This window comes from Bradysia coprophila, unplaced genomic scaffold, assembly GCF_014529535.1.
Source record: "Bradysia coprophila strain Holo2 unplaced genomic scaffold, BU_Bcop_v1 contig_24, whole genome shotgun sequence".
NCBI classification, from domain to species: Eukaryota; Metazoa; Arthropoda; class Insecta; order Diptera; family Sciaridae; genus Bradysia; species Bradysia coprophila.
The window spans coordinates 4,758,683-4,782,642 of NW_023503501.1; the positions used below are offsets into that span (position 1 = coordinate 4,758,683).

The 23,960-nt window shown below is 39.3% G+C and overlaps 4 protein-coding genes and 1 pseudogene across 5 annotated transcripts; 2 read left to right on the plus strand and 3 right to left on the minus strand.

Annotated features, from left to right (window-relative positions):
- Nucleotides 1-1,196: 1,196 nt before the first annotated feature.
- LOC119078001 (structural maintenance of chromosomes protein 3) lies at nucleotides 1,197-5,687 on the plus strand. The gene is made up of 9 exons (XM_037185381.1): nucleotides 1,197-1,349; nucleotides 1,453-1,567; nucleotides 1,635-1,774; nucleotides 1,834-2,972; nucleotides 3,030-3,129; nucleotides 3,191-3,337; nucleotides 3,398-4,630; nucleotides 4,695-5,198; nucleotides 5,266-5,687. The coding sequence occupies exons 1-9, from the start codon at nucleotides 1,335-1,337 to the stop codon at nucleotides 5,476-5,478; spliced, it is 3,606 nt and encodes a 1,201-aa protein (XP_037041276.1). The 5' UTR covers nucleotides 1,197-1,334; the 3' UTR covers nucleotides 5,479-5,687.
- A 1,989-nt stretch (nucleotides 5,688-7,676) lies between these two features.
- LOC119078009 (transmembrane protein 177) lies at nucleotides 7,677-9,222 on the plus strand. Its single transcript, XM_037185400.1, has 5 exons — nucleotides 7,677-7,926; nucleotides 7,991-8,127; nucleotides 8,216-8,535; nucleotides 8,600-8,723; nucleotides 8,899-9,222. The coding sequence occupies exons 1-5, from the start codon at nucleotides 7,769-7,771 to the stop codon at nucleotides 9,126-9,128; spliced, it is 969 nt and encodes a 322-aa protein (XP_037041295.1). The 5' UTR covers nucleotides 7,677-7,768; the 3' UTR covers nucleotides 9,129-9,222.
- A 61-nt stretch (nucleotides 9,223-9,283) lies between these two features.
- On the minus strand, nucleotides 9,284-12,904 carry LOC119078006 (juvenile hormone epoxide hydrolase 1-like). 2 transcript variants are annotated; one of them, XM_037185395.1, is made up of 5 exons: nucleotides 12,750-12,904; nucleotides 11,278-11,667; nucleotides 11,033-11,214; nucleotides 10,611-10,976; nucleotides 9,284-9,799 (listed from the first exon to the last, which is right to left on the minus strand). In XM_037185395.1, the coding sequence occupies exons 2-5, from the start codon at nucleotides 11,661-11,663 to the stop codon at nucleotides 9,411-9,413; spliced, it is 1,323 nt and encodes a 440-aa protein (XP_037041290.1). In that variant the 5' UTR covers nucleotides 11,664-11,667; nucleotides 12,750-12,904; the 3' UTR covers nucleotides 9,284-9,410. The 2 variants fall into 2 exon arrangements, with proteins under 2 accessions (XP_037041290.1, XP_037041289.1); XM_037185394.1 differs by lacking the exon at nucleotides 9,284-9,799 and adding an exon at nucleotides 9,967-10,400 and having other exon boundaries at nucleotides 12,750-12,903.
- Nucleotides 12,905-12,945: 41 nt separating this feature from the next.
- Nucleotides 12,946-17,590, minus strand: LOC119078149. The gene is made up of 2 exons (XM_037185623.1): nucleotides 16,979-17,590; nucleotides 12,946-13,068 (listed from the first exon to the last, which is right to left on the minus strand). Exons 1-2 carry the CDS (start codon nucleotides 17,588-17,590, stop codon nucleotides 12,946-12,948), a joined length of 735 nt encoding a protein of 244 aa, XP_037041518.1.
- Nucleotides 17,591-20,157: 2,567 nt separating this feature from the next.
- LOC119078150 lies at nucleotides 20,158-23,212 on the minus strand (annotated as a pseudogene).
- Between the last annotated feature and the right edge of the window lie 748 nt (nucleotides 23,213-23,960).

The following is a 23,960-nucleotide window of genomic DNA, read 5'->3' on the forward strand; positions in this document are numbered from 1 at the left end:
TTGAAATAAGAGATTTCGATTTGGGACTTGTGTCCCGTGAAACAGCCTAATTTTATTGAATACGAGGTTTACCATTGCTTAGTAATGGTTTACCATTACAATCTTGTTACAATCTCATTTAGGCAAGGCGTTACATTTTGAATCTTTTGCGTCTTCCTATTCTTTTCGAATAAATTTCATTTCATAGTAACACTAGAGCTCGTACAAAAATTCGTTTTCAGTGACTGACGTTAACTTTTGTAAAACACTATCTGCAGAGGTTTCTCCAAGTGGGATAATCTATCACCCACAAACCAATTTTTCCTTTAAAAGGTAACACGTTTTTGCGTGTTTTAAGGTTTTACGTTTTCAAGAATAGTATATTACTGTACAAGGGAAGGAATTTGATATCTCGTATCGCTAAAGCCCTCGGACACTTTTACTTATCGTGATACGAAACATCAAATTGTTTCCCGAGTGTAGTATGACGTATTCCTTTAAGAAGGAGGGAAAGACTTCGTCGCTCACTAGTAAAGGAAAAGTTTTTGGTTCTGAGGAATCATCAAAAAATGAATATTTTTCGCCTCAATGTAGGCTACAAATTTGCAAAGGGTTCTTAATCCTTTCAAAGTTGACTTAAAGATGTCCATTACTTTTGGATTGCAGTATTATCAAAAATAACTAGTTGTAATCAGTGAAAATTAATTAAATATTTTTGTTTGTACTGAAGTGAGAGTTGTCAAAATTTAGTTTCATTAGAGCTCGTACAAGAATTGTATTTCATTCATTCACGTTAATTTTTGTCGCTCAGTTAATACTGTCAAAGTTAACTGCGAGGTTAGATTCTCCACTGCCGATTTTATCAAGGGTGTATACTTTGGGGAGGTCACGCAGATTACGCGGGTTACACACCACGTTTCATACAAAAAATTCACCACGCCATACAAATTCAGTTTTGGTGTATTTGTTTGTATGGAAAAGGTGTGTTTATAAAATGCCTATCTGCGTGACCAAAATATACACCGGCAACTCTGATCTTTTATGATGACAATATAAGTCCCCTCTTGGAAAATCTATTCTACTACTTGGTTCAGATGCTATGCTGTTGATTAAAGAGCAGAAAATTTGAAAATTTCGAAGTTCGAATTTCTATGTAATCAGATTCGCGCTAATTCAAACACCTACAGCCATCTGTCGGTGAAGGAAAACATGAAACAGAAATGTCAGAAAAAGTCATATAAAGAAGAATCGAGTTTTCTGTTGATATAAGTATTCGTAACACAAAACTTTCGTCCGTACTGTGTGCAAACTGTTATTCCATTTCAATGAAATCAATGTGGTAATTCGTAGCCAACATGCATATTAAACAGGCAAGTGAAATAAACGGCTCTCACTTGATGGCCCACGAAACTTTTCGCAGTGTTTCTTAGGTTATGTTTGTGGACGCTCCTTGACATTTTATTAATATTCCAGATTATAATCCAGGGCTTCAAAAGTTACAAAGACCAAACGATTGTCGAGCCATTCGACAAGCGGCACAACGTTGTCGTTGGGCGAAATGGGTCCGGTAAAAGTAATTTCTTCTACGGTAAGATATCCTTGTCTTCGGTTTGTTTACCAACACAACATTACAAATGATGCGATTATGTTTACAGCGATCCAATTTGTGCTGAGTGATGAGTTTACGCATTTGAGACCCGATGCACGTCAACAATTGCTTCATGAAGGTACTGGCGACCGTGTCATGAGTGCTTATGTTGAGATTATCTTTGACAATACGGACAACCGTGTGCCAGTAAGTGCATTTCGCTTACTATCCGATTTTTCTGGCGTTAACCCAATTTCTCTCAACAGATCGACAAAGATGAAATCTTCTTACGGCGTGTCATCGGCGCCAAAAAAGATCAATTTTTTCTGAACAAAAAAGTTGTCCCTCGTTCGGAAGTGGTCAATCTTTTGGAATCGGCCGGATTCTCCAATTCAAATCCGTACTACATTGTCAAGCAAGGTAAAATCAATCAGATGGCAACGGCACCCGATGCGCACAGATTGAAACTGTTGCGTGAAGTAGCTGGTACGCGGGTGTATGACGAACGGAAAGAGGAATCGATGAATATCCTGCGTGAAACGGAAGGAAAATTGGAAAAGATCACGGAATTCCTGCAAACAATCGAAGATCGACTGAAGACGTTGGAAGAGGAGAAGGAGGAGTTGAAAGAGTACCAGAAGTGGGACAAAGCGCGTCGTACATTGGAGTATATAATTCACGAGACTGAACTGAAAGAAACTCGCAGAGCGTTGGATGATCTCGACAATCAACGGAAATCATCCGGTGACAAACAGAAACAGTTCAACATTGAGGTTCAGAAGGCGCAGGAAAAGATCAAAGGATTTCAGAAAAGTCTTAAAGATGCCAAGAAAGAAGTCGCAGCCGCAAAGGATGACAAATCGTTGCTGATCCACGAGCAACAGAGTTTGCTGAGAGAGAAAACCAAATTGGATTTGACCATAGTCGATCTGACCGATGAGGTGCAGGGGGACAATAAGTCAAAGGAGCGAGCTGAACACGAACTGGATCGATTAAAAGTGACCATTGAGGAGAAGGAAAAAGAACTGAACGAAGTGCGACCGAAATACGATGCCATGAAACGCAAAGAAGAAGAATGCTCCCGTGAGCTGTCACTAAAAGAGCAAAAACGGAAGGAATTGTATGCCAAACAGGGTCGTCACTCGCAGTTTTCGTCGCGTGAAGATCGAGACAAATGGATTCAGAACGAATTGAAGTCGTTGAGTAAGCAGATCAAGGATAAAATTGCACATCAGAACAAGCTGATGGACGACCTGAAACGAGATGCGGCAAAGCAAACGGAACTGGAAAGTAAAATTGAGGAGTTGACAGCTGAAGTGGAACAAATGAGAGGCCAGATCGACGAGCACAACAAACAGTATTACGAACTGAAGAAGAAAAAGGACAGTCACCAGGCAGCCAGGAAGTAAGAACCAAATAAATTCCCGAAGCAGGTCGATCAATTTCAAAAATTTATTTTCAGTGAACTGTGGCGAAAGGAGACTCAAATGACCCAAACACTGTCGTCTCACAAAGAAGAGCTCGCAAAAGCTGATCAAGCTTTACGCTCGATGGCTGGAAGGGTATGTTAGGTCGACGACATCATCAGTTGACCAGATAGTGACATTCCATTTATCTTTTCAGCCAATTTTAAATGGTCGCGACTCAGTTCGGAAAGTGCTGGAATCTTTCGTGGAACGTGGTGGACCGAATGCTGACATAGCTAAGGCATACTATGGCCCCGTCATCGAAAATTTCAGCTGCGACAAAACCATTTACACGGCCGTTGAGGTATCCATTCAATGAAATTTATTTAAGCAAAATTGTTGTCTCACCAAATAATAACCACAGGTCACAGCCGGTAATCGACTGTTCCATCACATTGTCGAATCCGATCGGGTTGGTACGCAAATTCTCAAGGAGATGAACAAGTTGAAATTGCCCGGTGAGGTGACATTCATGCCACTGAATCGTCTCCAAGTGAAAATCCACGACTATCCCGACGATCCCGATTCCATTCCGATGATTTCGAAGTTGAAATACGAGGACAAATACGACAAGGCGTTGCGGTACATCTTCGGAAAGACGTTAATCTGCCGAAATCTTGAGAGAGCCACTGAATTGGCCAAGAGCACCGGATTGGACTGTGTTACATTGGAAGGTGATCAGGTATCGTCCAAGGGATGTTTGTCCGGTGGTTACTTCAGCAAAGATCGATCACGTTTGGAAATGCAGAAGCGTCGCACCGAATACATGGATTTGATAAAAGATTTCGAGGCCGAATTGAGTGCGTTGCGGAACGACTTGAAAACGACCGAGGGCAGCATTAACAACGTTGTGTCCGAAATGCAGAAAACCGAAACGAAGCAGGGAAAGTCAAAGGACATTTTCGACAAAGTTCAAGCAGATATTCGACTGATGAAGGAGGAACTGACTCGGATCGAACGATTCCGTAATCCGAAAGAACGTTCCGTGGCCCAGTGCAAATCGAATTTGGAAGCCATGAACAGTACCAAGGAGGGCTTGGAAAGTGAATTACATCAGGAATTAATGTCACAATTGTCATCTCAAGATCAGCGAGACGTTGATCAGTTGAACGATGACATTCGCCGATTGAATCAGGAGAACAAAGAGGCGTTCAGTGCGCGTATGGCATTGGAAGTGAAGAAAACGAAATTGGACAATTTACTGACGAACAATCTGTTTCGACGTCGCGAGGAGCTGGTGCAAGCGTTACAAGAAATTTCCGTTGAAGATCGAAAGCGCAGACTACAGATTTGCCGGACCGATGTGATCGAAGCGGAGAAACGAATCTCGAAAGTGAACAATGATCTGCAAGTGGTAGACAAAAAAGTGCAGGATGCTGCAAAAGCACAGAAATCGTTGCAAAAGGACTTGGAGATCTGGAGTCAAAAGGAGAAGGAGGCACAAGAGAAGATCGACGAAGATTCGAAAAAGTCGGAAAAGTGGGCAGCGAAAGAGAATTTATTGCGACAAAAGATTGATGAATGTACGGAGAAAATAGCTGGACTGGGTGCATTGCCACAGGTGGATCCAACATACACTAAATTGTCGTTGAAAAATGTAAGTTCCATTCGAAATTGTGATGGCGGTCAACGTTTTTTTGACATCTTTCCGTTCATTTCAGCTCTTCAAAGAACTCGAAAAGGCGAACACCCACCTCAAGAAATACAATCACGTCAACAAAAAGGCTCTCGATCAGTTCCTCAGCTTCTCCGAACAGAAGGAAAAGCTGTGCAAACGTAAAGAGGAATTGGACATTGGCGATCAGAAAATTCGCGAACTCATGCAAACGCTGGAAATGCGCAAAGTCGAAGCCATTCAATTCACATTCAAACAGGTGGCCAAGAATTTCACCACAGTTTTCAAGAAATTGGTTCCGCAGGGATGCGGTCATTTGGTGTTGAAGACGAAAGACAACGACAACACGGAATTCGAAGCGGAAGTGGCCAGTTCGGACGATTTCGTTGGCATCGGCATACGGGTATCGTTTTTGTCGGGAGCCGAAGCCGAAATGAGAGAAATGAATCAACTGTCCGGTGGCCAGAAATCTCTTGTTGCTCTGGCGCTCATCTTTTCGATTCAGAAGTGTGATCCGGCTCCGTTCTATCTGTTCGATGAAATTGATCAGGTAACGATGGCGTTTATCTCGAAAATGTTTTTGGTTTTCATTTTTAATCGGTGAACTTGTTTGTCAGGCATTGGATGCGCAACATCGGAAAGCCGTAGCCGATATGATCCACGAGTTGAGCGAAAATGCGCAGTTTATAACAACAACCTTCCGGCCGGAACTGCTTGAACATGCGCATAAATTCTATGGTGTCCGTTTCCGGAACAAGGTATCACACGTTGACTGCGTCACAAAAGAGGTGGCCCGAGATTTCGTGGAAGATGATCAGACCCACGGTTAATTTAATGAGTTTTTCTCCATTTTCGTATTTCTTAAGTTTTACTACATTCTTCGGACGAACAATAATTTCATTTGAATCATTTATTTTACCGTCTATTATATAAGTCGTCCGTTATTACAATTAGGAAGAGATTGATGTAAATCTAATCCCAGTACGCATGAAAATCATGATTTAATTTGTACAAATAAAAATCCAAAATTATTTCGTCATTGCTTTCGATTTGTTAATTAAATTAATGCTCGGAACGGATCGGGTTCTGTGAGAAGGAATGTAACATTATGATGGGACAGGATCAGCAACTATATATTAATCGAATTGTTTACTTCTTTTAATCTTAGTGTTTTAGTGGTTAATCAAGTAGTGGGCTTTTATCACTCTACAATTTGATTTCACTCTCTCGAGTACGTATTGAATGACCTGTTAGCAGATTGATACAATATCCCTCGCTTACATTGTTTTGGAGCAGTTTCATTGAGTGTGTCAATGAAAATGCAGGGCAAAAAATTGCAAGGTTTGGACATTTTGATCCAACTTGAGGCCATTACAAGTGGTGGGGATTTTTTTTTTTTGAATCGGACACACCATTTTTGTTTCCGAAAGTTTCCGGAATTTCAAAGTCATCATTTCGAGAAGAAGTTTTTTTTTTTTAAAAAAACGACCTCTCTGGCTCGGGGCGACTCTAAGAAAATTTGAAAATTTCAAAATCACGACTTTTTCAGAAAATTTTTCCAAGAAATTAAACAACTCAGCCGGCTATGATCTAATGGTAGTTTCTAGAGAATTGACAGACGATTCTAATAAAAGTATCGTCGGGTCGAAAGGTTGTAGCTGTGAGTCAGGGTGAGGCATCAAAGTCCAATTTTGTGGTTTTGTCAATGAGCACCACAACCGAATTTTCATTTTATTGGCTTAAAATGAAGGCTAGCACATCCCATTTAACATATCAAAAAATTGGGAGGGGGTTTTACAATTTTTTCAAGAAATCTTAAAAAACTTTCTTATGGGTGCCCTTGTGCCCACATTCCTGAGATTTTTTAATGGAAATGTATGGAAAGTTCGACTAAAAATGAAAGAGTCTGAATTAGCCGGACGATGCACGCTGCAAATTTCAGGTTCGGGTCAAGCCCGAAAGTAAAAGTACAGAACCCGAAATCGAAAACATAAGGTTCAGGCACCGGCCTGACACTATTCACGCTATTTCTCATTTTTTTAAATGCTGCTATTCATAGAGTGTCCAGCCCGTGGGTTCAGGTGAAGCTCTGGTATAACGTGACATTTTAGTTCAAGTTCGTGTTGGATTCCGGCTCGTGTCAACCTGAATTAAAACAAGTCAACCCGAACCTGATCTAATCCCTACCTAATTCATAAGTGAAAAATGTCGACTCCACCCAACATATCAAACCGGGAAAACTTCAAGGTCTCCAAATTAATGAGATCCTTATCGATAGAACCCGTATCGGAACGTAAACTCGGTGCAATGCTAAGCATTTGAAGTGGAACAAGACTGAAAGTCTTATGTCAGAAAATACATCGGGAGAATATCACTGTTTCATGAAATGTTGAACGAAAAATGGAAAATACAGAACAGAAACATATGAAACGCTTGAAAGCACGATAACTTGAGTAATTCACGCCGTAAGTATGCCTAAAATTTGAATTTCAAGTGAACGAGTCGATGAAAAAGTCAACTGAAATAGTTATTTACGTATCGATTGAGTAGGCCGAAAGAGTTACGTATTAAGTTTTGTATGCTTGCTAAGAGGACCGAAGAGATTTTGAATTTCGACCGTACTTACGGCATGAATTCTGAACTGATTTTACTTCTAATCGACGATGAATTACTGAGGTCAAGTTCGCAGATGGAAGAATTTTTGTCTGATGGGACGATACCTCGATTGGTCTGAACCAAGTTTTAAAATTTGTTTTTAAATGTGTGAAGAATTGAATTCCTGAAGTCTCGCTCTTAAATGGACTAATTGTGATCTAATGACCTGCAAATTATTCCCAACCGAATTTTTGTCTAGTTTTTGGGTGGGGCAATAACTCGATTGGCTCTGCAAGGAATAAAATTATTGAGTGTGCACAATTGACCTTGTTCAGAGATGGACAACATCGATCTAGTAAACAAGTTTAAAATTCCCACCCTAACAAGTAGAACTGTCAACAAATCAAAACTTCAAAAATAATTTCAATTTGACAGTTCGATACTGTTGGCATAACCTGACTTTTAGTTTATCAGTCGGCAAAATTTAGATCATTTTACGTTAAAAAAAAAATTAATTAAAGAAAAATGTTTGTCAACCGATTCGTAAAGTATTTGGCAACCGAAAAGGGTCGCACCTTAACGCTGAACACCGTAGTCGCTGCGGGAGTGACAACGTTTTGCGTAAACTACGTACCGAACACAATACTGGTGGACAAATTCAAGAGCTTACTGATGGCATACAAGTAATTGACGGCTGAATTTCGTTGATTTGAATCAATGACAGGAACCATTCATTATCCCAAACAGGCAAGGAGATGAGCGAGAGGTTCCGGAACAATTGCAACGCAGATTCGGATATGCAATGGATCTGTGTAAATGTACCGATTACGAGAAGAACTTCTTGGAGTCGTTCATGACATTCGGCTTTGATACGATGGAAATTGGTAAGATTGTCAGATTGGCTTCCGTTCCCCCGGAACAATTGCTTGGAACCCGATTGAATCGGAGATTAAAATTCCCTCCGCTTAATAGGCTCAACAAAATCACGATTCGGAGCCCACATTGGTATCCCAACGAACTATCTCTACGACAAAATTGGTGACATTGAGCGACCTGATATAAGAGTGCGAGACAAGGAAATTAAGTGGAGTTCAGAGGACGGAATCACTCTACAAAATTCGTTAGTACTGACTGAAACAGAACAAGTATTTGGACTCGCAAGATCTATACTGATGGTCAAATCGCATAAACTGCTCCTGGAATCGTTCTATCCGCCAGTGTGTATAATGGGAATTTATGGTGTTGGCCACTACATTAATCAAAAGATGAGACTTCACGGTAGACCTTTGGGTGTAAGTGGAAAATAGGAAAGGCAATTGCTTCTCGCAGTGATTAATAACACCAATCCGATTGTAGATGCGACTGTGTCTGTACACAATATTGAGTTTGTTTGGCTACGGACTTTACTCTTTCATGAAGGATTTCACGCAGGTTTATTATGAAACCAGTGCGGATAAGAAACTGGCTGCAATAGCACCGGGTAAGTACGTGTTCATTGAAAACTTTCTCGCCTTCCAATAATATTTAAATGAAAAAATTGACGTTACTGAGCGATGCTATAAAACTTACCGTTCCGGTCTTCTGCCTTCTAATTTATTAGAGCCATCCTTTGCGTATGCAACAAACTTAAAAGAATTTCTTTTCCCACCAAACAGAATTCATCGACGCTGGAATCACATTCTACGATAAATTGTTGAAAAAGAATGTGGCGCTTCGTAATCTGATCGGAGAAAATATTTACTCGGCCTCGGGCAACGAAAACTTTTTCCTGCGACAGAAAAGCCTTCCGCTGACGATTAGAAAGTCATTTTTTGAATTGAAAAAGAAAGAATTAGAGGAAGCGGCTAGTGCCACACCTGCCACACCGACAACGTCTGCGTCGTAAGGATGTTGAACGTTTTACGAATGAATCAAAGTGGAAATTATGCTATGTTAGAAGCACCATGCTAGCAAATAAATGTTTGTTTTACACGCTCGAATGTATGCGGCTTTGGATTTACGTTGGTGAGTTGCACAGTTCGATTTTCAGTTGATTTTTTGAGGAGCAGTTACAATTTTGACGAACTTTATTTTGAAACGACGAGGATTTAGTTATAAAGGTCCCCAGTCCCTTCTTATCCGTTGAGTGAATGATTTCAAATTGTGCACCATACACATCCCAAACGCTTTACCGGAACACCTTATTCGCAAACGCGACAAAATCTTTGTACAACAATTCCGGCACCTCCATAGCAGCAAAATGACCACCTTTCTCCTGCCATGTACTGTGCACAATATTCGTAAATTTATCTTTCAATTGCCAATCCATGGTCTGGAATAGATCAACGGGAAAACGGGTACAACCGACTGGCACATGTGTCTGGACTTGTTCGAGCGTATTTTGAACAGCTGATATGGACTCTTTGTATAACCGTCCGGACGTTGTAAACGATTTCGTTAAGTAGTAGATCATTATGTTATCGATGACTTCATCGTCATCGTGGTCAGGGAAACATGAGACGAATTTCTCCAGGATATATGCTGCTAGACCAACGGGGTTGTTAAGTAAGGCTGTGCCTGAAAAGTAAAATGGGTCAATGCAATCAGAATGGAAACGACTCGAGTCTATGTAAAGATTTTTTTGTTCTCAGATACCCAGGGCTTGTTTAGTGAGATTTTTTGAATTTTCGGTTCCTGATTTCTGTTCTCTGATCATCAAAAAATTCGCCATTTTAACGAAACGCAATTAACCAAACCATTTTTATTGAAACGAAATTATCCTATTGTGTGTACAACAAACTGATGAACGTCACGAAATCATGCAGAAGAATATCGGGCACTTCCATAGCGGCAAAATGTCCGCCCTTCTCATAATAGGTGCTCTGCATGAGTCTCGTGTATTTATCTTTCAACTGCCAGTCAATGGTATGTGCGATGTCGTTCCAAAATCTTGCACAAGCCGTCGGCACAGCAGTCGGTACATTCATTAAACCTAGAGCCGTCTGCCGCTTTGTCATAGCTTCTGCATAGAGTCTTACAGCAGTTGTCATAGACTTAGTCAGTGTATAGATCATAATATTGTCTAGCAGAGCATCATCATCATAGTTCGGATAGAAACTGTCAAACTTTTCGAGTATATAGGCGGCTAATCCGGTGGGACTCAGTGTTAGGACAGCACCTAAATGAAGTTATTGTTTTGGTAAATAAATTTTAAATTTAACCCAACGGACAAGCGTCATGCCTAATACAAAGTACATCCAGTGAGGTGAGTGTAACAGAGACAATGAACTAACTATGGGTATGGGTTTCAAGGATTTTCGGATGCAGGACACATGACACAACCGCTATTTTCATGCAACTCATTCATACAAAAAATGGTCCCACTCACCAATTGTATCTGGTTTAGTGGCTTGAATATGGAAATATCCAGTTTCTTCAATCATTGTCTTGAGCTTTTCTCCCAGAGGAAACACCATCGGCACAAACTTTTCGTCAATAAAAGCAGTCGGCCATAAGCTGGCTATGAGAAGCTTAATCGTCGACAGCGGTGTACGAACGACGCAGAAGTTACTGTGGTATGCAACAACGTTTTGCGGAAACAGGGTGGCTATGTTCGAGCCAATGATGGAGCCCCAATCACCTCCTTGAATTACAAACTTTTTGTGTCCGACGCGCAACATTAAATTTCTCAGAACCACAGCTACTTCGGCTGGTCCAAATCCTTGTTTACTTGCACCTTCGCTCCAGCCGTATCCTTTTGGAAAAATCGATGTTAAAGTGTGTGTGTCCCAACAAGGTGGTAAATATTACCTGGTAGACTAGGTGCTATTACTTCAAACGCAACTGGCGATTCCTTATTGGGATTGGTAAGCATTGGAATGAATTCATAGAATTCCCTAACTGAACCAGGCCAACCATGTAGTAGAAGCACCGGAACAACTCGTTTGCCTTCCGGATTATGTGGCTTCACATGGATGAAGTGTATTCTCAATCTGAAACATTTCCGATTGATATATACGATTATCGTTCACACATTCAATACCAATTTCTCATACCCTTGGATTTCCGTCAGAAAATGTGGCAGACTGTTCAAAAATGCCAAACGTTCCGGCCACCTCGTCATGTAATCGTCTCTCCAATACTTGACAAACGACACCATTTTATTCGCATTGATTCCGTACTCATTGTTGACTCCCTCCAATGGTGCATGAAGATCGACTGTTTCATTTAATCGGGCGCGTAATCGTTTGATTGTTACATCATCGTAGAATATCTCTTGAGCCTTAATCGTTGTGTCTTCTTTGTATAGACTTTCATCGCCTTTTCCCCAATATTGATTGTGGTCTAGATCGGGGGCTGGCAACGGTTTTGTCAATTTGAGATAGACATAAGCGATACCAGCAATGGTGATTGCCAAAAAAATTGCCGTCAATGCTTTCATTGCTCTGGAAAATTAGAGTGTCATGAATTGGACGTCGAAAATCAGATCAGGGCGATGTCTGAAGGCCTTTTTTGTGTTTGGTATGAACATAGAGTTCTTGGTCATTCAAGGTTCGAACGGTTTTGGGTAACCACTTTGGACAAATAAAGGTTTTATGTAGACAAGACTTTGCCGTTCGCCTCTGTATGGAATCTACTCACAGCAGAACGGCCAGCTTGAAATGGTAGCGAGACCTGGCGATTTATAATTGGTTGGTTTGTGTAGGTTTTCAGTGTAATCAGTCTTTGGTAAATAAACTTTGATTTGGAATTGCATTAGCCGAACGAACAGTCATTTATCTGCAAGAGATAACTGCTCCAACTTGCGATAACAATATCTTCAGTAAAAAATGATTTGAGGACTCGGTAGCGATTCAGATTTCTCAGGCCGGAAATTCTAACATTTTCGGAACTAAATTTCGCAAATTTATAGGCGCAACGTCTGTTATGAAATGTTCATATTAAATGTTAGACAAACCATTTAAATCATGTCATCATCTACCAATCGGACACCATTGCTTTAACCTTTGTAATCACTGTCTCAAAGCAAAATTCTAAAGTCAAATCTATTTATACAATCGAGTGGTGTATAGTGTAATTTCATTGAAAAACATTTCATTCCAGCAGACGACTCTTTAAGATTTTTTTTTTTAAAACAAATAAGTTTGGCCACATAATATAGTCATTCTGCTGAAAGAAAACTTATTTACAGTCTGCTATATCATCTGTTATCGTCAGCGATGACAAAAATAAGCAATCAGTTCTGGCAAATGCAGCCTCATATTCCAACATTTCGACAATTTAATTGTGTTTAAATGAAGAAATAGTTGACTGAAGGGGCCAGGGGTGAAAGGAAGTGTGTTAAACTAAATACACAGTCAGTAACACGCTTGACATCTATACAAGGTTCGATATAATTTTTCTCGTCGGTCTTCCACACTAATCATAATGTTTACCTCGTTCAAACCTAATTAGTGACGCAGTTCGCCATTGGCACGATTTATTGATCAGACCAATAATTATATGAGATATTAAAAGCAAATCTTACCACAATTTCAATAAAATATCACTGAAACAAAACTAAAAAGAGATAAATGCGTCAAGAGCAGACGGATAAGTCTGATAATGACTGGACAAAAAGAATTCTGTTCTCAACCGACTGGTTTGCCGGTAGCTGGTATACTAAAATTAAAGAAAAAAAACTCATTCGTTTATTCAAGCAAGAAACCATTCGTGAAACAACTTTAAGTGTGTTGTAGCATGAGATCTTTATGAGAGATTTTGTAGCGACAATGTAGAAAATGAACAAAAATAGTTATATCATCACAGAGGGTAAAAAAGTTAGGAAAGCCACAAGTCACTACACTCTGGCAAGTCAATCTAGAAAATGAAATTTCCTACTTTTTTCCCGAGATAAACACAACGAAGGCTTCCGTAGTTTCAGCTGAGGTGAGAAAATGACTATTTTCTCTCCTGTGTTGTGAAAAATAGTTTTACCACCTCGGCCTGTGATATACAGAAGGTCAGTCTGACTGACCAAAGAGTATCTGAAGTTCAGTGAACACTGAATAGTTGTTATGATCTAACCCCAATTCACACCGTCCACTAACGAAGATACATTCTGACATAGATCGTATCGTGAAATAGAAAGTAGCCCGGAAAGGCGTTTTGATCACTCCTTCCAGTCACAACTTCTCGGACAAATTGTTTCAAACAACCATCATCAGCATAATGAAACTCCAACCCCCAACTAAATGTTTGTGTACGATCAAAAATACTACCTACAGCAACTGTATACTAACCGTACACACATCGACATAATAAATAAAATATTTTTGATGATGATGGTTTGTTTATGTTATCATCGTCTTTATGTGTTTGATTTGAGTCGTAAGTTTTTCATCCTATTATAGCATGTCGCTTCATGTCGTGTAAGAAACCGAAATATTTTGTTGTATATCGCGGTTGATAATGCACATGATTTAACCGTTTCAACAATAAATGGAAACGTATAACACTTCAGAATCGAACACTTTTTGCCGTTAGTATATGTTAGTGTATGAGAGGTATGCGAGTAGTTTACTATTATTCCATAGACGGCACCCATATCGCCTTTGCCAGAATCTGTATCGATATAGTCTGTTGTGAACACATGTAGTATTAAGTAGGGTGTAGCGGTTTTTACAAAATGTTTTAGTTCTTTCAAGGACCAGCCGGTCCATCTGATCATTTTACGGAAGAAAACAAAAAATTTGAAACTTTATTTTGTGCTGCCGCCAGATCGATTTTTGAAAATTTCGTCGAAAACTTCGTTCGTGACTGATCGTCAAAGTTCCCCGATGATCTTAATTAAAAGTTAAATATGCTTAATGGACAGCGGTGAGTCAACCGCGATACGTACTATTGACAAGTTGTAGGTGTAGTCTCGTTACATTTTCAATTTTTAATGTTTTAAATGCGCTTAGAAAACGTTTAAAATTAATGGATTCGTATTGTCAGAACCTAGGAATACATTCTAAGTTAAAAAATTATTGATTTAAGGTAATTCGACTTTCGTCGATAATATTCCATGTACCAAAATCACAATTTTTTCAAAAAGTCTTTTTGTCAAATAAATATCAAATTTAGATATCCCAACTCAAATCAGATGCTGTGTTTGACTCACCGCGGTCCATTTAGCATATTTAACGTTTAACTTACATTTTTGCACAATTTCATCAAATTTTGTAGCGAGATTAAAGTCTCAAGATCACTATCGAAGAACTTTGACAATCAGTCACGAACTCAAAAAATATTTTTTAGACTTGATCGTTTTTGTAAAATAATCTGTGAAGTCTGGAGATTAGATTACCATGTGGACCCAAGTTTTTATGTGCACTGAGCCCACCGTAAAAATCGATATATGTGACGTGAACAGAAAACGACGAAATATTCAAAAATCGATCTGGCGGCAGCACAAAATTCTCCCATAAAATGACCAGTGGATTTCCGGCTGAGCCTTAAAAGAACTAAGACATTTTGTAAAAACCGCTACACCCTAGTATTAAGTTGGTACTGTTAAAGCTTTGAAAAGACTTCAACTACAACACGTAACCAATGTAAGAAATGCTTCAAATAACTTAAACCACTTATTTATGAAGAATGGGTAACAATTCAATTTATCCTAAAGGAACTAGCTTAAAGATATAAATTGAAAATTTCGTCGTGGAGTGGCCTTGCTGCAAACAGAATGTCGTAGCAGACACTTGTTGTAAGATTGGTATAGCATGCTTGGTATCGTTGTAAAGCTCAGACTACAGGCAGATCAGGCATTACAAGTGTATTACAGAGGAGCCCCAGGTAAGGCACCAGATGTCGTGTCAAGGTGCAAAATGACATGTCCGATGTTTTTGCTGTTATGGAAGGGCTAAAGCAGGGCGACGCACTGTCATGCCTGCTCTTCAATTTGGCTTTGGAAATTGCGATGAGGCGTGCTGGTATCCAAACCAACAAAACACTGGCGAATGGAACAGTCCAAATCCTGGGCTTTGCGGATGACTTGGACATCGCCAGCCGCACACATGCAGCAGCAGTGGACACTTTCACAAATCTGAAAATCCAAGCGGAAAGAATGGGTTTGATGATAAACGAATCAAAAACAAAGTACATGAAGGCCGAGCCCGATTCGGTAGCCAATCAACAAGGAGACGTGATGAGCATTGATGAGTTGAACCTCGAGGTAGTCGACGAATTCGTCTATCTTGGTGCGCTGATTCGATCTGATGGCGACAACACGCCGGAGATACAAAGGCGAATCATGGCGGCAAGCAGGTGCTATTACGGGCTAATGAAACATTTACGATCAAAGTTGGTATCAAAGAAAACGAAGTGCCAAGTTTACAAAACGCTTATTCGCCCGGTTCTAATCTACGGATGCGAGTCTTGGACGGTGAAGAAAAGCGATGAACAGTTGCTCCTAACGTTCGAGCGTAAAGTCCTCCGTACCATTTTTGGAGCAATGCGCGAAGGTGAAAGGTGGCGGCGACGGTACAACTTTGAACTGAAACGTGATTTTGGTGAACCGGATATTGTGGCAGTGGTGAAAGTCCAACGGTTGAGGTGGGCGGGGCATCTAGCACGCATGGATATGAACAGAGCTCCCTCGATGTTATTCCGAAACGATCCAGAAGGGCGACGAGGAAAAGGTCGTCCAAAGATGAGATGGATAGATGGCGTCGAATTAGATCTACGGACGCTGGGAATAAGAAGTTGGCGAAGTGTAGCAGGGGACAGGGTTCGCTGGAACCGGATTCTCGATCAGGCCAAGGCCCACAAGTGGCTGTAGCGCCGGAGAAGTAAGAAGTAAGTACAGAGGAGCCCAAGTTTCGCCGAGGATGCTGAAAATATTTGATTCAAATGTTGTACAATTCATACGACTTTTGTAAAATCCATTTTTGGTGTTTAATGGAGCATGTAAACTTCTACCGTTATCGTCATTCAAAAAGTTACAACCTTGCACATATTACCATTAAAAAATGTCGAATTTTAGACTTTTGCTGGTTGTAGGTTTGTGGCCATGTTGACGGGGGAGGGTATTTCAACATGAATTAGCTTAAATAGATCCGGAAACTGGAAGTATTTTCGTGTAGTTCTCGAATACCTCAATCAGAATATGAAAAAAAGAACCAGATGTGATGTCGCGATCCTATTTAAGTTTGGTTCAACCCCACTGTGTCACATAAATTAAACCATTCGAAGCATTCTTTTTTGCTAAATTTTATTTAAAATGAACGAGGTAAGCATCATCTCTTATAAATTGATAACGTATCAAACGTGGTTCGAATGAAACTGGATAAGGATTACCAAGTAGGTTGTAATGGCTCCAAATATCTAAAAAATCGAAATTTGCAGAAAGTTTGATTTTCCTTCCAGTTTAAAACTGCGCACAATGTTACCGTTTTCAACAGAGGTAGATCCAGACTAACCATACCACAAGCTTTTTCGCTAGAGTCCATATGGAGTAATTGAACAGAAAATGTGTTCAACTGTAACAAAGGAATAGTCGAGAATGAAAATATTCAATTTAAATTCATAGTTCAATTCTCACGCATGCCTCGACGTTGTCGTCCAGTCCGAAACCAAGGAAATTTATTTCGTACAGCGTGCATCCTAATTTGCATTTCTATATTGGGAGAAGAAAAAATTATCAATGCCAACCACAGAGGCACTGTCAGTAATTAAAGGGTCAAAGAATTTTCTAGATTTTCAAACATTTTTTCCACTTCGGTTAAATCTTACCTCAATGTTCACCCCATGATTCATTTTCACAACGAATATGATTCTTCCACCATAGAAAAGTATCCAAAGAACCGATAGAACTGGTACATAGAAATCGGGTGCCGCCTTCTCAACGAACTCGTAAAATGCAAAAAACTCTGTGCTCAGAATTAGGAATGTTGAAACTAAGATCGACACAATCAAAATGCCGAATGTTCCGTTAACATCCGTTGTAAAATTGGATATGTCCAAAAAGGCCAATCGAAGACAATTCAATTTTCGGCAAATTTTATTTTCCGTTGTCGCCGTCTGCGCTTGGCGATATTCCTTTTTGAACAGCAAATCGAAAGAAACTTTTTTCAACATAACCGATATGCTGTGATAACGTTCCCGAATGGCATACAAGAACGCACCATATTCGATTATAACCAACAGCACCATAATGTGAGGGATCACATACAATGCAATGTTTCGCGCAACAGAATTTTCTTCGTTCAAGAAGGACAGAGCAAAAACAATGACCATCACAGCTTCGAACAGAAAGCATATCGCGATGCATTTGATGATGAATCGTTTGAGATTTTCGCCATTTATTCGCGAACCACATTCAGTCAACTTCGAATCAATTTCCATGAGACTGTGACAGTATTTGTCGTACGCATTCCGGTTAATCTGCGATCCAATGACACAGATGACGCATGTGAAGATGATTGAAACATATTCACCAATGTGCAGAAGAACCTTGATCTGCGAATACTGGGCAATTGTATTGAATTTAACATGTTGGTAGTAGAAGGATGTCACTACGCCGACAATGATTATCGTACACCAAATGCGGTGAAAACATTTAACAATTTTCCAGCAACGACCATCATAATTTTGGGTTTGGCTCAATGATATTGGCATCGGTGCAACACCAAATAATTGGCACAGACAGACTAGCAGTCTGGTCGAAGATCTTAACAAATCTTCAGATGATCGAAGCTTGTAGATATGATTTAGTTTCTTCATATTGCGCCACCAAACTGTCCGAGAGACTGACCAAAAATCACAACGGAAGAGAATATGAAAGCCAGTGATTTACTGAATGATTTGAACCGTTCATCAATCATCAACCGGTTTTAATACCACAGAAATTATAATCCATCTGACAAGTGAATGGGTGGACTGCACTTCACACCAGTTATTAATTACCAGGTACCGCACAATTAATCTTTTAATTCGGGGGGTGTGAACTCATTGCAATCAATTCCATATGATTTGCGTCTATCGACAATTATGCCTTTCCACTTGCCACTAAACGATTCGTTTCACTAATTTTGGTTCAGTAATTTCCTTACCATCAACGACAACGATACGTATTATCTCATTGGCTCGACTAAAATGAAAGAGCTAAATTCATCGCTAATCCACAAACTTGAATTGGAGCGTGAACTGAGACGATCGCTTCGCCGTATGATATTTTGGTGCAAGTTCTTCGGCGTGGCTCCAATTAATTTAAATTTTGAAACTGATACCCATCAAAACCTTTCCCTATTCGAAATTTTCCGATTAAATTGTCGATTTGTTTTGCATGTACTGTGGAGTCTATTGATTCTCACAGCAATTGCAATTTCCATTCACTACGAACGGTCGTTTGATGAACGAGACACATCGTCGTTCATACTGAAATGTCTGTATATGGGCGAATATTTGTTCAACATTTCCAACTGTTTACTGATTGTTATTGGATGCCATTATCAGCGTCGTGTGTACATCAAATACTTCAATCGAATCATTGATATTGACATGGAGTTTCGGGAATGCGGCGTTACAACCAATTATTCTCAGTTGAACGGATATGTCAAGAAATTTTGGTATTGCTCTGCACTATTTATGATACTGGCCACCATTTCCGATTTGATGTACTACTTCAATTTAAACGATTTCATACGAAGTGCCACCGTCTTCATTCTATCCAATCTGCTAACAATCGTCACGTTCATTGAATACTTTGGACTGTTATATGTCTTGAAGGAACGGTACAAAATCATTGGCAGTCTTTTACTGCAGCTGGTCCATCAGAGTGAAGAACTTTCAACGAGAAAACCCATTGAGCACTACACTCTGACCGTGTTTGATGTGATGAATATCAAGCAAAGCGCTTATCGGGTGCCCACGTTGACAATGATGCAGCAGATAAATCGACTGAGGAAGATCTACTATGATTTGGCCATGTTCAACGAAGACATCAATTCGTCGTTTGGTATACTGATAATCAATACGACGATGTCGGCATTTATCGTTGTCAGCACTCAATTGTATGCCTTCTATGACATTGCACGATCGCGCGATGGTATTAGCGACATATACTTGGCTATTTATTCCGGACTGTGGTTCATTTTCCATTGCGTTAAGGTGCTGCTCATTCTGCTGCTGAATCATCATGTTTCTGTCGAGGTAGTTAAGTGCAAAATATTTGTAAACCCGTAATGCAAATCCGCATAACGGAATCCGAGTTTCGAGTGAATTCGTGTGCAGCGCCAGTTCACTTCATTGTAGCACCTACGATTTTAATAGAATTGTCGTAGTGATCAAATCTATTGAAATCGCTAACGCTACACCAAACGAAATATGACGAAGCACTCAAATTCGCTACATTCACCCGAACGTAGAATTCCGCATTTTATGTGATCAACTGAAGGTTTTTATTGGATGAAAGGACTTCTGAAAATCGCTTTCTTTTCCATGAATTATTTGGTTGCTTAACAATAATCTTATGACCTCTAAGCAAAGTAAGTGCTGTGGTCACAGCATTTCCTTGAAAGCATTTCTAAAGTCACTGTCTTGAAAAAGTAACCCCATTTCTTAGTCATTTCCGCGTGGTGCAGCGAGTAAATATTTTTCTAATTTTGCAGAAATCTTTAGTGACATCTGCCCTGTACAGCTTCAAGTTTAACAAAGAATACCGCAAGTTGCAGACCTCTGTAAGTTGACAATATTTTGATTTTATATTTTCCATTCAAAAATTTATTTTCCGCTCCGAAAGTTGTACAAATTTTCGTTGCAAATATTCCATCTGAAACGCTATCAAGACATAACCGGAATACTAAACCTGGACTTAACTCTATTGACGACGGTGAGTTCTGATTGAATGAATTCTTTTATAAGCATCCATGACTTGCAATGCATTAACTTGCAATTTACAGATCATTGGGTCACTAACCACCTACTTTGTAATTCTGGTCCAGTTCGGCGATTATGATCATCTGTACTAGCAACAATCTTTGAATTGATCTATTTCACTCGAACACACTCAAAACCTTATTCAATACGAACAATAAATGTTTGGAAATTTGCCAGAGACTGATGCCCAAAAAGAGGGTAGCCGCTCCACCAAATGACACAATCATTTCTTCAAAACTGAAAATAATTTCGCGTTTCAATCGCATTTTCGGTGTGAGAACCTCGACCCGAAACGAAGCTTTTTGCAGGAATGGTAAGTCACCAACTATCCTGAAATGAACAGCAATAATTATGTGAATTATAATAATGGTTGAACCGCCGTCTGAACCATGATCTTTTTCGGAAACTATTCTCTGCATATTTAAGGTCAACGCAACTGAATGGACATTCGCATAGTTCGAATGAAATGTAGGGCCAGGCGAATTTGTGAAGGCAAATTATTCCGGCAGCGTCACAAACTTCTCCATCTGATATAATGAGAAGAATTTGTTTTTATTAATTATAAATGCGTTCTCGTGTTAGCTGGGTTACCGTAGAAATGGTAATGATGTGGCACACAATGACACAGTTCCATTGCAAGTGAAATTCGGCAGTGCATGAAGCACATGTTACCTGTAAAAATCTAAAATTGTTTCCGTTCAAGCCTTGCTTTGTTTGCCTGACAGCTCGCTCTCTCACGCAGAACTTTTGTTGAGTGGAAACCATACTTAACATTACACAGTTAGAGGCAGTGAAATTTCGGTATGAATTTGCTTCAGCTGTTTTCTAGCTGATCCACACACACAATCAAATATACGTCTTTATACGGTTTTACCATTACCACGCACGTGCGTGTAGCACGTTCAACCGTACAGACACTGTTTATTAAACAGTTTCGATTTTATGTGTGGATCAGCTGAAAAACAGCTGAAACAAATTCATTCTGAAATTTCTTTGATCCTGACTGTACAGTAAAATGGTCCTTGGTATATACTCTAAATGAATGTTATACCAACCGCTTTATCTCCAATCATTTCATCAAGAAATATGCATTTTCGTTGTTCGATTGATAAATTTTCCAATCCATCTTCGACGCTGCGAAACAAAAAAAGGTCAAAATTCTCAAGGAAAATCATCTCCTATTATTCTTGTTACATTACATGGTTTCAACAACTCGATAAGCAGCAAAACTCTCTTCGGAATTTTTTATCTCATATCGTGGTCGGTCATACACAGGCACTTCGTATGGTGACAAAATGGACACCTCAAAAATGAAATTAAATTAAAAATTGATCATTTGTCAAGAGAAAAACTTTTTTGTGTGTCAAATACCGTGGCTTCTTCTTCGTAGACAACGACTTTCAGATAGCACTGATCTTTCACAAAGTTGCACGTTAACGGTTTTTCGAATTTTCTCACTGCTCGAGCACTGTGGATGATGGTATAATTCGAATTAGGTATTGTTCTGTTTAAAATTCGGCACAGTTTCTTATTCTCATCACGCCGTGCCCAGCCCTCTGAATATCGCATTTTTATTTTGTGAATCTTGGTCACTCTAATCAAGCTAAATATTACAGCAATGCAAAGAGAATGAAAACTGTGCACGAAAGTTACTGCTGATTTAGATAGTAATGTAAAGTTGCAACCTGTCACATACTGCTATTCATCTGTTATCGATAACGTCGACAAAAACAATGACAAGCTCTGGGCAATATGGTTCTTTATGCAGTAAAATGCATGTTAAAAAAATTGAAGTACAAGATTTGAAAAAAACTTTGATTGGTGGAAGTATAATAGACCCGATAATAATACTGACCATATGCTTGCCGTCTGTATCGGGTTAAAATGTCAAACTCGCATCTGCTACCAATTTTCTTTTATTGATTCATTTCAATTGACAAAATTTAGCAGCAAATGCAATTTTGACATTTTAAGACAATGCGTAAAGATTGATTGATTGATTTTTCGTTAACCTTACTGCATTGCTATCTAAATCAACAGTTATTATTGGGAGTCTTTAAGACGAACGATCCTTATCACAAAGGTCAGAAAAGAAAGAGTTTGTAAATATACTTTGACTCCAGCAACGTTGTAATGGGTCCATTCACTGAAAAGCACAATCCTTGCTCTGTAATCACTTCTCTTTCATCGACTAAAAAACCACTATCAAATAATATTATTCTGTGATTTCGGTCTCGGCGCACCTGTAAGTTTGAGGCATAAACGAATTTTACCAGAAAGTTGATTTCATTAGGAGAACCACAGAGGCTTACCATCATAGTCATGTCATAGAGGTCAATATTCTCTAAACGTTCATCACGATCAAACTTCAAATAATCTTCCAACGTAGCAATGTCCGTGTTGACAACCGTTTTGATAAAATCGAAAAAGTATTCATAGTCTTCGTCTGATTCGCTGACGTTCCACTTGCTATTTGAAAAAGGGATGGAAAAGTGTCTAAGTTTGAAAATTGCTACAATAATTTTGAAATGAGCCAACTTTTCAATAAATTCTGCAGCCTTTGATTCGTTCACATTGTTTCCGTAACAGACGGTAATAGCTAAAGGAATCATTTCTTTTGGATAAGTTTCATTTAGTGAAACACTAAGAAACACTCAGACCTGGAAGAGTTAAGTTCCAGTTACGAAAATCCCTTTCCAATGATATAACGGTTGGCCGTGCCTCGAATCTGTCCCATTGGTACAGGCACGTGAAAGCGATACCGAAACACGATGCTATTAGGATACCCACCCAGAGAAGCCTAGAATGGAATTCAATTGGAATGTGTAACGGAAGTTAGTCCGAGAATAGTCATTTACACCGCACCTTTCCAACGGATGATTTTTAGTGCTGTAGATATGTCGTAACCTGAGGAATTCGAAATTTAAATTTTCAAAAATCTTTAAGTCGACGAATAACACCAGACCCAGTGGTTTCCGACGCTTGGTCCAATTCCTCAGTAAAACTGCGAATCGACTCTTTGAATATGTAAAAGCCAACCTTGACGATTACAATTGCTTGTCTCATCCATTTCAATAAAAGTTTCATCATGTTGCTGACTGAAGGAAACATTTTGGACTGTGTGATGGTTGCAATTACATTTCGTTCTTTCATGGTAAATGGAATTTAATCAAAGCTTTTTATCAATTTGGTTATTGAACTAAATCGATGACGGTATCGTAGACTCATTGTTCCTGTAGCTCAGTCACTTTAATAAACGGACATGTTTGTCCTCATTTTGTATAGAGTTAGAGTGACTCAAAGCTAATTGAAAATGAATTATCGGATGGTTGTTAATTGACCGTCCCAAACGATCTTCTGTTCTACAATCCCTTAAATGTTTACAGACAGCAAGCAATTTTCCCATTTTTTCATAAATTTTCCAGAATTCCTCTACAAATATTTTTTGGGAAAATACAGCCTGAGATTCTGATGTAAATTACTCATTTCGTTTTTCAGCACCTTTGTCTGAAAAGCTGCTGGAACGGAATGAATATCTTATTTCATAGGAAAACATGGGAAACCTTGCAAAATGTGGGAAAGTTCAAGAAAATGTGGGAATAGTAGATGCTGCGAAAATAATTGTTTTCGAAGTAAAGAAGTACGTAGCAACATCCAATGTATTCTGGTTTACTACCTGCCTCATGCGAAAGATGATTTTTACAAAATGAAAAAAATGAACTGAAAATAGTCCACATGTATTGGGATCGAGGGGGAAACCACTCGTTTGTGAATTGTAGTTTTGCGACGATTCAACCGGTTAAATGCTGGTTAATCACTGATTCGTCATCATGTAAAG